Below are 14,043 nucleotides of genomic sequence, written 5' to 3'. Positions count from 1 at the left end.
TTTAAGCAAACAAAAACACATAAATTTGGAGCTGGAGAGATGGCTTAGTAGTAAGAGCACTTGCCCATGTAGAGGACCTGGGTTCAATTTCCAACACACACACACACACACCTTACTCCCATCTGTAACTCCTTCTCCAGGTGCATCCTTGTGATGCCTTCTGGCCTCCGTGGGTACTGTGTACATATAGTGCACAGACATGCAAGCAGACAAAACACCCTGTCTTAGCCAGTGTTCTGTTGCTATGAAGAGACATTGTGACCAAGGCAACTCTTATAAAAGTAGGTGTTTAATTAGGGGCTTGCTTATAGTTTCAGAGGGCTAGTTTATTATCTTCATGATGGGAAGGCATGGCAATAGAGCAGTAGTGAGAACTCCGCAGCATGATCTACAGGCAGCAGTCAGGGGCAGGGAAACTGAGCCTGGCGTGGACTTTTGAAACCTCAAAGCCCAACCCCACTGACAGTCTCTTCCAACAGGACCACAGCTACTTCAGCAAGGCCACACCTCCTAATCCTTCCCAAATAGTTCCACTAACAGGGGACCAAACATTCAAATGCATAAACCTGTGGGATCCATTCTCATAAAAACACCACATGCCCATATACATAAAAATAAATCTTTTTAAAAAATCACGATGAGCCAGGAGGTGGTGGCACACACCTTTAATCCCAGCACTCAGGAGGCAGAGATAGGCAGATCTCTGTGAATCTGAGGCCAACCTGGTGTAGAGAGTGAGTTCCAGGACTGGCTCCATAGCTGCTGACTGGGAAACCTTGTCAAAAAAAAAAAAAAAAAAAAAAAGAAAGAGAAAGAAGACCAAAAAAAAAGATAGTAAGTTGAATTTTTGTGTTGTTAGGGATGCAGCCAGAACCTCCAGCATGGTAGGCATGTATCCCATGCTAAGCTACACACCAGCACAAATTGTATTTTTTTTGTTTTTGCTGTTTTTGTTTTTTAAGATAGGATTTCTCTGTGGAACAGCCCTGACTGTCTTAGAACTCTGTAGACCAGGCTGGCCTCAAACTTACAGAGATCCACCTGCCTCTACCTCCCAAGTGCTAGGATTTAAGCCATGCACCACCACCACCCGGCAATAAACTGAATTTTATGAGTGGCTATTAAAGATGGTAGTGCCTGGGCTGGGAAGATGATGGTTCAGCGGTTAAAAGCACTGACTGCTCTTCCAGAGGACCTTGCACACCCCCTGTCCAGCTGGCCCTTTGGCTCACCTATTGTCTTCTTTTTCTGCTGGGCCAGATAGGCAGATGCCCTATCTTTTGCCTTCTTGGGAACAAGACTTTGAAAAGAACCAAAAGGGAATTGCCATCTCATAAATGTTCTCTCTCTCCTTTTCTCCTTCCCTCTCTCTAATATCTGTTTTCCAGGAAATATTCACATGTTCTCAAATGTGACAGATGACAGTCACTATTATCACAGGCGACCCCGCCATGAGAGAACACAGACACACAAGAGAGAGGAAGAAGACAAACCTCAGGTGTGTGTGCAGTCGAGCTCCTGCTCATGGCCATCCTGAGCCTGCTCCTGTGGTATATAATCAGTCCTAGAAGTGCAATTGAGCTATGCTGCTAAAACGTACTTTATGCTTTGATAGAAGAGCTGGATAAGTATCCCGAATTGGACAGTGTTAGTAATCCTCCATCCCTGATCCCTTTTCATGTTTTCCTAGGATCCTAGTTTTCCTGTAAGGCTGTATTTTCTTTCTGTCCCTCCCTCCCTCCCTCCCTCCCTCCCTCCCTCCCTTCCCCCCTTCCTTCCTTTCTCTGTCTCTTAAGGTTTTTTTTTTTTGTTTGTTTGTTTGTTTTGAGATAGGTTCTCTCTGTGTAACCCTGGCTATCCTGGAGCTCGCTCTGTGGACCAGGCTGACCAGGAGAGTCTCACAGGAAGCTCAAAAGGCAGTGCTGCTGGGATCAGACCCAGGTTCTCAGGCTTGGTAGCCCCTTGACTTCTGAGCTATCATGGTGGCCAAACACTCGTGTACATATTCAAAAACAGCAACAACAACATATTATGCCTCTGGCTTGTTCACAACCCGTAGAGAATGTGCCCTTTCTCCAAACAGTAGTTAATAAGATGTGTGATGAACCTCGACCCCACATTGTCAAGGGAGAATGTGGTCGTCTTTGACACAGTTGGATGTCACCAGTTTTGAACAGCAACAGCAGAATAAGAGCTGCTTAACACTGGCCACTGCTGGAGTCCCATCTGTGTCTGGCAGGCTTACCTAGAGATAAGGGACAGCGGTATTATTGATGGTCCAGGTCGGAGGGGCTTCCTTTAGCCTCTCTCCAGAGAGAAAATGAGTTATTTGGTTCTAAGCTGAAGTTGGGCCTTTGGGCAAACCTTGACCTTGTGGACACTCCTGTGCAGTGCATTAATAATCTGTATTCCTTTGGAATGGTGTATTCTCACACACTTCACTATTTTCTTTTACAGACTCCATATTCCGCATTTGTTCAGCTGCTTCCAGTTCTGGTGATTGTGATTATTTCTGTCATTACTCAGCTACTGGCCACTAACCCCCCATATAGTCTATTCTATAAATCGTAAGTGGAATATTTCTAATTTTTTTCCTTAGTAACAGCTTAAAAGATGAAAGACTTAGCTAGATGGTGGTGGTGCACGCTTTTTATCCCAGCACGCGGGAGGCAGAGGCAGGCGGGTCTCTGTGAGTTCGAGGCCAGCCTGATCTACAGAGAGAGAATTCCAGAACAATCAAAGATACACAGTGAAACCTTGTCTTGAAAACCTGTTTGGCCTATTGGCTCATGCTTATTACTAACTAGCTCTTACAACTTGAATTAACCCATAACTCTTATCTATGTTTAGCCACGTGGCTTGGTACCTTTTTTCAGTAAGGCATTCTCATCTTGCTTCCTTTTGCATCTGGCTTGCAATTGCATCTGGTCTCTGCCTTTCCTCCTCCCAGGATTCTCCTAGTCTGCTTGTCCCACCTATATTTCCTGCCTGGTTACTGGACAATCAACATTAAACCTATACAAGTGAGAAATCTTAACAGTGTGCAAGAACATTATCCCACAGCACCTTACTAAGACAGGTCTCTCTTGTTTCTGCCACTGTTTCATATTCCAGGCTAGCTTCCAGCCAACTCTCTGGTCTACTTCACACCTTACTGGAGAAGTGCTGAGATTACAGATGCTTCCCACTTTGTCTGGCTTTTTACATGGGTTCCAGGTATCAAACTGAGATCCTCAGGCTTACATGGCTAAAACCTTTACCTGCTGAGCCATTTCCCCAGTGCCATGCCCTCCACAAATTATTCTAAGACATGGTTTCATACAGCCAAGACTAGGCTTGGACTCCCCGAGTAGCTGAGGATGACCTTGAACTTCTGATCCTCCTTCTACAGGGGTGTGCCACTGCTAGTTTTATTTGGTACTAGGAAAAAGCCCAGGGTTTCCTGTATGTTAGGCAAACATTATACCAACTGAGCCACATCTACAACCCTCAAAACAAACTTTTAAAGGTTTAGTCATTCTACTTTTCACACAGAAAGACTTGTAAGAAAGGCGAGCCTTGGGCTGGAAAGGTGCTCTAGTTAAGAGCACTGACTGCTCTTACAGAGGTTCTGAGCTCAACTCTCAGCACCACATGCTCACAACCATAACCGGAGTCCTATGGGATCAGATACCCTCTTCTGCTACACCCTACCAAAAGAGAGAGAGAATAAACTGTAAGCTACTTCGGTAATTGTCAAATTGCTTGCTTTCAATCTTTGGTCACAGTGCTTCTAAGCCCTTGCTGACCCATCCGTACTCCTGCCTCCCACTGCCTATAGTAACTAACAAATGTTGGGAGATGCTGGCAGTCATGTTTAGAGGCCATCTAAGAGTAAGATTGACAAGTAGCACTAGCTGATGTGAGCCACTCTCTGTTTCAGAACGTTGGGCTATACCATTTCTAGAGAAACGCAGAACCTGCAGGTGCCTTACTTCGTGGATAAAAACTTTGACAAGGCCTACAGAGGAGCTTCTCTTCGTGACCTGGAGAAAACAATAGAGAAAGACTATATTGACTACATTCAGACAAGCTGTTGGAAGGAGAAACAGCAAAGTAAGTAAGGCCAAGCAGGCTGTTATGAGGTCTCCCAGCCTTCTGACCCCCTCCTTAAACAGAGACAGAGCAGACACTCACTCAGATAATACTGCAAAGAATGGACATTTATTGACATGTGACCAGGACTGGAAACTTAGGAACTTGGGCATCATTGTATTCTCCTATTGTATCTTCTTCTCTCTGCTGCCTGCCCCCCACAGGGGGATGGGTTTATTACATAGCCCTAACTGACTTGTTTGTTTGTTTTTTGTTTTTCAAGACAGAGTTTCTCTGTAAAACAGTCCTGGCTGTCTGGAACTCACTCTGTAGACCAGTCTGGCCTCGAACTCACAGAGATCCGCCTGCCTCTACCTCCCAAGTGCTAGGATTAAAGACGTGAGCCACCACCGCCCATCCCTGACTTGTGACTACTCACTGTGTAGTTCGGGCTGGTCTCAGAAATCTGCCTGTTTCTGCCTCTAACCTGCTGTTATGCAGCCCTGGATTTTTGATCCTCCTGAGGACTTAGATTATAGGTATGCACTAGTTCTTCTGTCTTACTACCTACCTTTTTTTTTCTTTTTTCAAAAAATTACTTTTATCTGTGCAAGAACATGTACAAGAGTCTAAAGAGATGGCTCAGAGGTTAAGAGCACCTCCTGCTCTTCCAGAGGACCCACATTCAATTCCCAGTACTCACATGGCAGATCACAACTGCCTGCAACTCCATGATCTAACACCCTCTCATAGATATACATCCAGGCAAAACACCAATGCACATTAAAAAAGAAGAAGAAGAAGAAAGGCTGTGTACAAATGTACAACATGTGTGTGACAGTCAGAGGACACCTGTGGGACTCCGTGCATCCTAACTGTTGCTCTTGTTGATGTCGTAAGGTCCCCAGCCTCACCAGTCACTGAACCCATTTTGCATCCCAAGCTTCTTCATAAAGTTCTCAGTGCTATCTGGTTTCCTTCACAGTCCCTAAATCACACATTCCCTAGTAAGAAATTTGATTGAGCCAGCCTCCCTTTTTGAGTGATACCAGAAGTTTAGTTGCTGGCTTGAGCCAAGCAGTGGTGGCACATACCATGATCCCAGCACTCGGGAGGCAGAGGCAGGCGATTCTAGGAGTTAGAGACTAGCCTGGTCTACAGAATTTTAGGACAGCCAGAACTACACAGCGAGACCCTATCTCAAAAAAGCAAAACAAAACAAAATCCAGTAACAACAAAAGAAGTTGTTAACCTGGAATCTGGTGTCTTGTTGCTTGTGGGTGCATAGAAGAAGAGTGACTCCTGTCTGGCTTCTCAGTAGTGTGGATGGGAAAGAGCTTTCTTTTCTTCCACTCACAAGAGACAGTGTCTCCCGCTTGGCTTACCGCTCCAGGTTTTACGGGGCGTCCTGGCAGTAGCCCTGTCTCAGCCAGTAGTTTCATTTTAAATTCCAATCAAACTGCCCCCGTGCACAGTTTAGAAACACACACACACACAGTAACTGCATCTTGGCTTTGCAAACTGGGCTCTGGTCGATTATTCTTCAAACTATACCGCATCTTTTAAGCTTTATTTCTAGATGTCTTTAAGTGTATACTGATAAAATTAGTCCTTTGGTCATAGTGCTTCTGAGTCCTTGCTGACCCCTCCGTCCTCCTGCCTCCCACCGAGTTAACCCACCCTTCCTGTGTTTAAAGCACATTGCTCTTCCTGCTAGCACGGTACTGATCAACAGCATTAGTGGTCCATAGGTGCATGCCGGTTCCCTCTCCGGACTGCTGGCCCCAGAAGCAGACTATCTTACTAATTCTGTGTCCTGGGCTGCAGGCACAGTCCTGACTTCAGGACAGGAGCTCCACACATGCCAGAGAAGATTCTCCTACTGCAAAGCAGGGCGCTGAGGAGGAGTGTGAGGAACGGTTCGGTGCTGGTGTCTTATCCCTCCCCTCAGGGACTTCGCCTCTGCCCTCCATTTCTACAGGGCAAAGCTGGCTACCCCCCAAATGAGGGGAAGTTAAATACTTCATTGTTAAATTAATTTTGTTTGTTTGGGGTTTTTTGAGACAGGGTCTCACTATGCAGACTGGGCTGTTTAAATTGGATTTTATCTTTTAAAAATCAGGAAAGATCTGTGTGTGGTGGTATAGGAAGGCCTGAGATCCCAGCACTAGGGAGGCAGAGAGAGGAAGATTTTGAGTTTAAGGTTAGACTGAGATTCATAGTAGTAAGACTCTGTCTTAGGAAAAAAATCAGGTTGGTGAGGTGGGTCAGTGGGTAAAGGCTCTTGACACCAAGCCTGACCTGAGGTCAGTCCAGGACCCAGAAGTGGAGAGAGAGAACTGATTCCCACAAGTTGCTCTCTGACTACCACGTACATGATATGGTTCATGCATGAGGGTATGCACACACAAAAAATAAATAAAGGGAATTTGAAAAGAAAGAAAGGAAGAAAAAGAAATAGGGAAAGTGTTTGGTATATAGTCCAGGCTGGCCTCAAACTCAGAGATTCTCTTGCCTCTGCTTCTGAGTGCTGGACTTAAAGATGTTTCCCAGCAAGACCTACCCCAGGAAAAAATTTAGGAGCAAGAATCTATGTGGATCTAAATCCGATGAAAGCCACAGTAATGTGTCCTTACCAGCCCCTCTGTGATGGGCACAGGAATGGTTTGGATTTATTGCTTTCTGCAGGAACTACACGAAAATCTTCATTTTGCATTCTTCAGACCCTCACACACATAAGAACTCATATGACACCACATACATATGCATGTGCACATAAACACACAAGCACAGGTGTACACACACACGCTTGTGCATGCACATGTTTCGTATTCTACTTTGCAGCATTAAGATGCAATGCAAAAAGATGAAAGATTTCCCCAAGAGTGGTGTTTGAGCTTTTGTTCCTGTCCACACGAGGCTTGTTCAGATCTGTGGCTCTGTCCAGGCACAAGTGAAGACTCTGTGAGAGCCACAGCTGGTAGGACAGGCCTGTAATCCCGCCCTGTAATCTCTGGGAAGCTAAAGCACGAGGATCACAAATTCAGGACCTGCCGTGGCTACAGAGTGAGTTCAAGGCTAGCCTGGGCAACTTAATAAGCGCTATCTCATTTTGCTTTTTTGTTTTGTTCTGTTTTAAAAAAGAACTGAGGGTATGACTTGGTGGTATACCCAGCAGTATATATGAAGTCCTAGGATCCACCCTCAGTTAAAAACAGCCCCCCACATACAACTCCATGAATGAGCCTGATGTGTGCGGATCATCAGTTCTGAATGGAGGTTCTGTTCCTAGCATTTAAACACAATGGGTGTGTGGAGCCTCCACACCACTCCAGTGCCATTTGAGAAGCAGCATCTGCCCTCTGAATCCAGCAGCAAGTGCAGCCAGGAAGGTTAAATTTAGCACTTTGAGTTTGTAAAAATAAACTCACTTGAGAACAAAGTTCACTCTTGGCAAAGTACCAAATGGAAATTTTATCAAGGGTAGCCATTGTCTTTGAAAATCTTTATTATTCCTTTATTTGCTTTTCCCTGGAATGCCTAATATGGGTGATTTTTTTGTGAATAATCCTTTACTATGGATGATGTCTACATGTTCTACGTACTGCCAGGGAGAGAGGCCGCGTCGTGCTGGGTGGGATACAAGTGGCCGTCAGGAACCGCCTCCCAGCCCGGGGCAGGGGGACTGAGTGAGTCTTGACCTGGACTGAGCACTTCTTTCCATCCCTTTGAGCAGACAGAGTGGGTAGAATCCTTGGCTTTGAAGTGGGGGAAAGAATTCATTTCCTACTGAGAGGTTTTGTGTGTGTGTGTGTGTGTGTGTGTGTGTGTGTGTATGTATGTGTAGCTTAGTGCAGGGCCTGGCACATAGTGAAACCCAGGCTTATACAGCTTCACACAGTAGATTGAAGGACAGTGTCCCCTGGGCCTGGGTCGTGGCTAGTTACAATTAAAGAGGACATTTTTTTCTTCTTTGCTTTGTTTTCTCCTTTGTTAAGGAGAAACTGTATTTTCTTGATCCTGCTTCTTCCAAAGACATTTTTCTTTCACTTCACTTAGCGGTTATTGAGTGCTGGGGCCGGAGCGACGGCTCAGTGGTTCAGAGCACTCACTGCTCTTCCGAGGCCTCCATTCCCGGCACAAATGTGGAGTGACTCATAACTGTAACCCCAGCTCCAAAGGATCCAGCACCCTCTTCTGACCGCAGCTCTGTGTGTTGGTGCATGGTGTACATACATACACTATATGAAGCATACTCGTAATTTTATTAAAGATTCGTTCATTTTATTTTATATGTGAATGTTTTGTCTGCATGTATGTCTGTGCACCACATGTGTGTGTGGTGTCTACAGAGGTCAGAAGCGGGCATTGGCTCCCCTGAACCTAGTTATGGATAGTTATGAACATCATATGAGTGCTGATAATTGAACCAGGTCCTGTAAGAGCAAAAAGTGCTCTTAGCCTTTGAGCCATCTCTCCATCCCCAAAATATTTTTTAAGTTATTGAGTATTAACAGAATTTGTTAGAAGTATTATATTCTTTGAGCAGGCCCTTGGCTTGTGCCTCTTCATTGCTACAAAGCAGCATTATCTGCCCCGATTTCAGTGAGCTTTGTGAAGGCAATCCATGTCTCATGTGACAGGTGTCTCTCTTCAGCTTGTTACAGTGGCTGTCAAGATAGAAAATACTAGACTTCGTTAGTCTCTAATTCCTCTGATGAGGACTTCCGAGAATGAGACACAGGAAAGTCAATAAACAAAACGGCTTGGTGCAGTAAGGAGCAGAGCCACAGAGTCTGTCCTGGATACTGGTGTAGCTGTGACTGTAAAGGAACGAGGTGCAGACTGATTCACAGAAGTCTCCTGCGTAGCCTTCCCACCTGCCAAAGAACCCTAGGAAGGAATGCTGAGCACCTAGTGGGGTGCAGGAGCAAAAGCTTAGCATTTGGGTGCTATACACGACCCTCCACAGAGCCCATCACCTGCAAGGTGATTGTGCCAAGGCAGGCCCTGGCATGCAGGCACTGTGGGCACCCGCACCAAGGGTAAAAGCACATTGTTCTGCAGCCTGGGAGACCTACTGCCTGCCAAGCCACTGCTGGCTGGAGTCCGGGCCTGCAGTCCAATTGTTCAGGGAGGGTTGTCATGCTCATCCACCCCCACCCTGGAGTCCTGCACCTCCGCTGCACTTTGGGCCTTACTTGGTGTAAATAGAATCATTGTGAGCAGAAATGCCAGGCAGTGTTTTGTGTTGGTAGACATTTATTCAGAGGTCCATGCCTATTGTTCCTTCTGGCTGAAGGCTAATTCCTGCATTCGGGTAGTTGTATCTTGTTCTACCAAGATAAACAAAAGCTGTCAGCAAAGATGATTAAGGATGGAAGATATATTTCAAAATGATTAAAATAGCATTTTCATAAGCATGGTTCTTTAACAGCTGCCTGCTGCTGGCAGCCCTGAGAAGCCACGAAGCCCATCCAAGCATGCTGTCCTGCTAATATGCGGCACACATGACATGTTTCCAAAGGTGCATCTCAGGAGCTCCCCCTAAGAGGGAGGAACTTACAAGAGAATAAAAACTTAGACCAACAACCATGGAGTTGGGAAACAGCAGAGATTATATTCCAGCTAAAAATAGAATGGCCTACTCTATCGTGAGGAGAAAGTGAAATTTATTTAGTCAAGGGCACAGAGGCCACTGGGCTGAGATGATTTCACTTTTAAAAGAGCCACTTGAGTTGTGGACCCTATATGTGGTGAGAGGATGAAGAAAGCTTCCACCTGACCCTCTGTAGATGCTCAGCTTCCAGAGTAGGCCCCGTGTCATGTGTGACTTAGGACCCTGCAATGCCGAGGGAAGAATGAAGCAGCTGTCTTTGTTCGGATGACAGGGATAGGCGACGCGGCTCCAGGCTCTCCCACTGCTGTCTGATCGGCACTGGAGCAAGGCGCGACCATCTCCTCTTTCTGCACCTGTGCAAGCTTCCTAAGCCCAGGGCCAAATGTTTTGTTGATAAGAACTAAGGCTCGTGCTCTTATGAGAGCACAGACTGTGGGTCTCGTCCCAGGCGGCTTTCCCCTCAGTACCTGGTGCAGTGCCCATCGGGTTCCTCCAGGGTGGAAAAGTGGCATGGAAGTAAGGCCTTGTGGGTCTAGGGATACTGACGTGAAAGCGCTCGGCCTTGGTGAACCAGCACCTGTCGTGTCTTTTCAGAGTCAGAGCTGACCAATCTGGCGGGGCTGTATCGAGATGAGCGGCTGCGGCAGAAGGCAGAGTCACTGAAACTTGAAAACTGTGAAAAACTTTCCAAGCTAATCGGCCTCCGGAGGGGCGGCTGAGACGAAGATGGCCCAACTCAGGATGGGGGTTTCTTACTTGTTACTATTTACATTGCAAATCCATTTTATAATACAAGTTAGGAGATGATGAACACTTACTATCTGCTGACTTTGTTGGGCAGAGCTGCAGGACATGGAGCCACGCTCGTCACCATCCAGTTCTTCCAGGCCGGCTCCCAGGGCAGGGGCGGTTCATCTCAGTTACGGGAATGGAGAGCAGGGCATCCCAGAGAAGACCCAATTTCTGCCTTCATCCCTGCAGCAAAAGCCCACTCCCTAGGCATTTCTAGGCTCGGCCAATGCACTTCACAGTACTGATGGCGTCCAATGAGAGTCACACCTCTCTGCCATAGCCACCATCCCCCAGTGTTCGGTTTTCCACTTCCTAAGGAGAGTAGAGAGAAACTGAACTGTTTGGCCAATAGTTTGGTGTTATCCAAGTTTGTTGAGGCAGGAGCATTAGCAAACTGCCTGATTTGTGGTTTCTTTTCTTTCTTTTTTGGGAGAAGGGCTCATTCTGTAGCCCAGACTAGCCTGGGACTCACTACACACTCCAAGATGGCCTTGAATTTGCAATGTTCTGCCTAAGAGCTGGGATTACAGGCATCAGATACCTTACCCAGTAAGGTTCCTTTTACCTCCTTAGTCAGCTCTCTCAGAGGGTCTAGAAAGTCAAACCTGTGAGCAGGCTGGGCGCAGTAGCGCACACCTTTAATCCTAGCACAGGCAGAGACAGGCCAATCTTTATGAGCTCAAGGCAGGGCTAAGGAAGAAGGTAAAATACAAGACTGTCAGCTCCTCGGTGTAGATTCCTGGTCCATTTTGGAATTAGAGAGCACTGTGTCCCTTCCCCTTTAAATCATCATTTAGTATGGTAGGTTGTGCCCTGAGCACAAGTATGCACAGAAGTGCAGTGGTCAAACCCAAGAGGAGGCTCGGGCCTAGAGACCCAAAGGGAGGAGCCTGTCTCTGTGGCACGGAGGGCTAATATTAGCCTTAACAATCACTTTGTTTGACTCAGAGCCCTGCACATTTTAGTACGAGGTGGTCTTCCATGCACTCAGTGTTTATGGAGTGTCTACTACAAAGCAATGGCTTTCGCATGTCTCTCTCTTTTAAATTTATGCCTCCTCAAAATTTGTGAAGCTGGCGCATTCCCTCTTTCATGAATCAGAACAGGACAAATGGTTGGCCTGGGTCATGTGACTAGGTGAGGAAGTACAGAATGTGAAAGATCGTCCTGTTTCTCAGATGACTCTAGCCAGGTTGGCAAAGCAGAGATTTTCCCTGGAACGCTTCTGCCGTCTGGAACACCTCTGCCACCAGTTTGCACCCTTCAGGACTGCTACCCTGCTGATCTTTCAGAAGCAGGACCAGGGCTGGAGAGATGGCTCAGTGGTTACGAAGAGCCTGGCTGCTCTTCCAGAGGACTCAGGTTTGATTCCAAACACCCACGTGGCAGCTCACAACTGTCTGTAACTCCAGTTCCAGAGGATCCAGCTCCCCCTTCTGGCTTTCATGGTCACTGCATGCACCTGGTGCACAGACATACATGCAGGCAAAACACCCATACACGGTTTTTAAAAAGTAGGACCCTTACATACAAATCTTTCAGAGGAAGAAAAAACAGTTCTTTCTAGAACTAAGGCATTGATTTCCCAGACTGGGTGGTTGTGCCTTCCTGTGGAGGGCAATGCCAGATCTGAGCTCCTGAGCTGCCCAGCTTGTCATGAAACTGACTTTGAAAGGTTACTGGTTCATATTTCATTTCTTTTTAGATAGGGCCTCATGTATCCCAGGCTGGCCTCAAAGCCTGGCCTTGAAATATAGCCAAAACCTTTGAACTTTTTTTTTCTAAACAGGGTTTCTCTGTGTAGCTCTGGCTGTCCTGGAACTAGCTCTTGTAGACCAGGCTGGCCTCTAACTCAGAGATCCGCCTGTCTCTGCCTCCCGAGTGCTGGGATTAAAGGCGTGCGCCACCACACCAAGCCCCTTTTTATTATTAATCATCATCATTATTTATTATTATTATGTTTTGTTTGTTTCAAGACAGGGTTTCTCTGTGTAGCCTTGGCTGTCCCGGATTTCACTCTGTAGACCAGGCTGGCCTTGAACTCAGAGATCTGCCTCTGCCTCTGGAGTACTGAAACTGAAAGTGTGTGCCACCACCCTGAAACCCTCCTGCCTCTACCTCCTGAATGCTAGAGTCATTCCTGGCTGCTGTGCTGCTGGGGAAAGGACCCAAGGCATTGTGCATGCTAGCTTACTAAGCTACATCCCCAGACTTACCTTCCGAATTTTTTGAAAACCTTTTTAACCTATGAGCAGCAGGGAATTTACTTTGTAAAATGTGCCAGGCACAGTGAAACATACCTTTAAACCCAGCACTCAGGAAGCAGAGGCAGATAGATTACTGTGAGTTCTAGGCCAGCCTGCTCTAATAGCAAGTTCATAGTGAAACCCTGTCTCAAAACAAACAACAGCAAAAACCATGCATTGTAAAATGTACCCATGAACCAGACAAGCCTGTGGAGAGCTCCTAGCCATGAAGAACGCAAAGCTCTCCTCTCCCAGCCTCAGCCCGGGCTAGAAAGTGGACCAGTGGGGTAAACCCTCTCCTGGATGCCATGAATAGTTTGTGGATTTCATGGCAGTGATGAATTATCTTGGTGATGACCCCAGAGTCAGTCTAGCCCAGCTCATTAAATGTCACACCGACTGTCTGTTCTCATAGCCTGGTGTACTGTTTTATTTACTGCTGATAGACTATAGTACTCACATCTGGTCTCCTCAAGAGGGCCAGACTTGCTCTGGTTGAAGGGTAGTTTAATCTATTTGGCACTATGTAGAATCGCGTTAAACTCTTAATTCCTTGCTTATAATTTAGATACCTTGTCTTCGTATTGGTAAAATAAGCTTTGTACTCTTGCCTATGTCTTTGATGAGGTTTCCTGGCAGTGTAAACTCTTTAGCTATGGCTTTTCTAGCTGCCAGTGCGGCTCACAGTTTGAGACCCAGGACGGAGACTGTGATGGGAGTGAGGGCTCACCCGGGGCCAGGAACTGACGTTCAGATGATGAGGAGCAGGGCAGCCGGAAGGAGCCCATGCCCTTGTTCATCTGCTCAAGCAGGAGCCATCTCAGCCTCACTGGTCAGCTCCGGTAAGAACATAGTATCACCGTGCATGCTTCCGGGACCTGTTAGGCATGACAGGAAGCGCCACGCCGTGCTGGCATCAGGGCCCAGCAGGCTGGCTGAGCTGCAGCTGCTTTCATTCTCCTCATCACTGCTCAGAGCTAGCGCTGCCAGGGGCACCGTGAGATCCCAGCACTGGCCACACAGCCACCCGTTGTCTGCATGCACTGCCCTCACAGGAGCTGGCACTTAGTTTGTATCACTTCAAGTATTAGATTGGTGTCCTAATTATTTATTTTGGGAAAGGACCAAGTTACTATACATCTTAATGTTTGGGCCTGCGCTATTGGTACCTCATGCAGTGGTCACAAAGTTACTGAGTCTACATTTGCATCACTCTCAGTGTTTGGAGGTGGGAGTGTTCTGTGACCAGAGTCAGGAATGACACATGGGAAAATGCTGAAAAGTCTGGCCACCTGATCATTGCATCTAGAA

General features: G+C 46.7%; 1 protein-coding gene across 2 annotated transcripts in view; it reads left to right on the top strand.

Moving 5' to 3' along the window:
• Window positions 1-10,506, top strand: part of LOC121442924 (dnaJ homolog subfamily C member 18) — a 29,726-nt gene extending 19,220 nt beyond the window's left edge. For both annotated transcript variants that reach the window (XM_041644554.1, XM_041644555.1), the window contains exons 5-8: window positions 1,389-1,498; window positions 2,458-2,567; window positions 3,923-4,095; window positions 10,289-10,506. In XM_041644554.1, the coding sequence (XP_041500488.1) occupies window positions 1,389-1,498; window positions 2,458-2,567; window positions 3,923-4,095; window positions 10,289-10,413 (518 nt within the window). In that variant the 3' untranslated portion in view covers window positions 10,414-10,506. The remainder of the gene's footprint in view (window positions 1-1,388; window positions 1,499-2,457; window positions 2,568-3,922; window positions 4,096-10,288) is intronic.
• The last annotated feature ends 3,537 nt before the right edge of the window (window positions 10,507-14,043 follow it).

Source organism: Microtus oregoni, unplaced genomic scaffold, assembly GCF_018167655.1.
Source record: "Microtus oregoni isolate MIOR12 unplaced genomic scaffold, Mior012 000098F_ref0000018, whole genome shotgun sequence".
NCBI classification, from domain to species: Eukaryota; Metazoa; Chordata; class Mammalia; order Rodentia; family Cricetidae; genus Microtus; species Microtus oregoni.
The sequence above is the reverse complement of the archived record's forward strand: the minus strand, read 5'-3'. Positions and strand labels throughout refer to the sequence as shown.